This window comes from Nannospalax galili, unplaced genomic scaffold (assembly GCF_000622305.1).
Source record: "Nannospalax galili isolate Female #2095 unplaced genomic scaffold, S.galili_v1.0 scaffold5, whole genome shotgun sequence".
Classification (NCBI taxonomy): Eukaryota; Metazoa; Chordata; class Mammalia; order Rodentia; family Spalacidae; genus Nannospalax; species Nannospalax galili.
Genome location: NW_008353126.1, coordinates 321,640 through 323,890, shown reverse-complemented (window position 1 = coordinate 323,890; position 2,251 = coordinate 321,640). Strand labels below are relative to the sequence as shown.

The following is a 2,251-nucleotide window of genomic DNA, read 5'->3' as shown; positions in this document are numbered from 1 at the left end:
TTATTTTGATATATCACAGTGAAAGATTTATCGTCCTCTTTTTTTTAAAAAAAAAAAAAAAAAAAAAAAAAAAAAAAAAAAAAAAAAAAAAATCCAGACTTTTGGGCTAAGGCCAAAGAAATCTAACAAAAGACTGCTTTCTCTTTCTCCCTCTTCTAAAGGGTTATCAGCAGCAGAGCATAAAGAAAAACTAATATCCATCAAACTCCCAAGTTTAGTATAAAGCATCTCAATCCCCAATGCCCTGGAATGAAATTATTATGCCCACTTTTAATTGAGGAGGGAGCCACCCTTCTTAGGGAAGCCATGGGTCTGGTTACACTTGTTCCTCAGCTGGCCAGGAAGCCCCTCCCACAGCCACCTGACTTAAGGTAAGGGGACTTTTGGGAACCTTGATCTGAAAAGCCCTTGTTTCCTCATTGCTGAGCTGCTGGCAACACAAACTACTACATCTGTCTTCCCTACCAGTGTGAGGTTGGATAATTACCATGGCCCAGTGACACACACACACACACACACACACACACACACACACACACTCACACCCCTCAAAACAATTGCCCTGAGCCTGAATGGCCAGAAAGAGTAGGGGAAATCCCCCAGGAAGCTGGAAGCCAGTCTGAAAGATGAAGAGGGCACACCCACATGACCTGACAGGTGCTAAACCTCTCAAGACAAGCATGCAAAGTGCTTGTCTTCCTGTTCCCCAACCACAAGGAATCACCTCCAGAAGCAATGGCCAGCCTTATGTTGTGGTGGGGATGTGAAAAACAGCCACAGGGAGCAGGCCCAAGCCATTCAAAAGATTATCCAGGACCTAGGAAGCCCAGAAAAACCAGGCCAGGAGTCTCCAGAGAACAGAGGACATGTCTCTGCATTCTGCTCCAGCCATTACACACCACTCCCCTTGGTGCCACAGGCCAGACAGGACTGAAGGAAAAGCAAGGATGGCAGGAGTGCACACAGGACAAACTGATCAGTCAGAGGTCACTGTGGCCAACAGAAGGGAGCAACGACTTTACCCCTGGGTGTCCCCAACTCTAGGGCCTCTTACAAGAGGGGCTCATTTTCCACATGTCAATACTAGACTACATGAGCTCTTTGGGAAAGACCCCTGAAAACCTTCCAGTGCCCTTTTCTGCTCAGAAGCAGAGTCTTTGAGTCAAGTAAGGGTTGGCTCAGCCTTAGCACCCGCTACTGATACACAACAATAAATGTTTGTTGAATGGATACATTAATGAATCCTAATTGCCTTTCCCAGTGCTTCAGCTGAGAAAAAAAAAAAAAAAAAAAGAAACTGACAAGGACTTCTAATTTAATCCATCATCTACCATGGACCGGGAAACGATTCCCATGTCACAGGGATAGGGTAGTAGGTTTAATCTCAGTCACACCCAGAAGCCACAGCTGAGCAAGTCTACCACAGCCTAGCCGGCATCCACATTCTCGTCGCCCCTGCTGGGTGCTAAGGTCTTCAGTGAGACTAATTTTCGTGGCTTGCAGATATCTATGGCAAGAACAGGCTAGGTCCCGGGAACTAAACAAACGCTACACTCCAGTAGGGCGGGGCAGCGTCTCCCCGAGGAGGGCTAGCCTGAGCATTTGAGGCACACTGCGGCTGCACCACAAGCTTCCTGGATGGAAGGACACGTGTCCCCAGGGCCCCACAACTGATGCAAGTTCTGGTCAGCAGCCTACCCCTGGAATCCGCAGGTCTGGACACTCTCCGGCTTTCTTGGACTCACCTGACTCTCGCCCAGCCCTCCCGATCGCTCCCAGACTTCTTCAGGATCTTGACCCCTGCTGGTCCCAGTACCGCTGTCCTATGCCTGCGCCCGGGTCCCCGCGCCGTCCCCACGCCGTCACCCTCGCGCGCCCTGACCCGCACTAACCCCCATGGCTGCGCTTCAGTCTCAGGCTGGCTCGCAGGCGGCGGCCGAGCCCATCCATGGCCCTCGAATGCCTGCGCCCGCTCCCAGGTCCGCGCCGGCCCCGCCCCCAAAGCTTGACCTTCGAGGGCCCCGCCACTTTCACTTTCACGGGGGTGGGGGGAGGCTTGGGGCGGGGCAGCGCACCTTCCGGGCTCCTGCCCAACCCATTGGCGCACCTGGGCGGGCGCTCTTCCCGGGGCCCCTGGCTGCTAGGCATGGGGTGGCAGAGGGCTGCACCTCCCAGCTGGCGCTGAACTAACCCCAGAAGGTGGAGAATTTTTGGATATCGCATCCTTCCAAACCCCTTCATCTCTGCTCGC

The 2,251-nt window shown here is 52.5% G+C and overlaps 1 protein-coding gene across 1 annotated transcript in view; it reads right to left on the bottom strand.

The window, feature by feature from the left end:
* Positions 1-2,014, bottom strand: part of Dennd2d (DENN domain containing 2D) — a 20,922-nt gene extending 18,908 nt beyond the window's left edge. The window contains exon 1 of the mRNA XM_008850342.3: positions 1,893-2,014. Within this exon, the coding sequence (XP_008848564.1) occupies positions 1,893-1,950 (58 nt within the window). The 5' untranslated portion in view covers positions 1,951-2,014. The remainder of the gene's footprint in view (positions 1-1,892) is intronic.
* Positions 2,015-2,251: the final 237 nt, after the last annotated feature.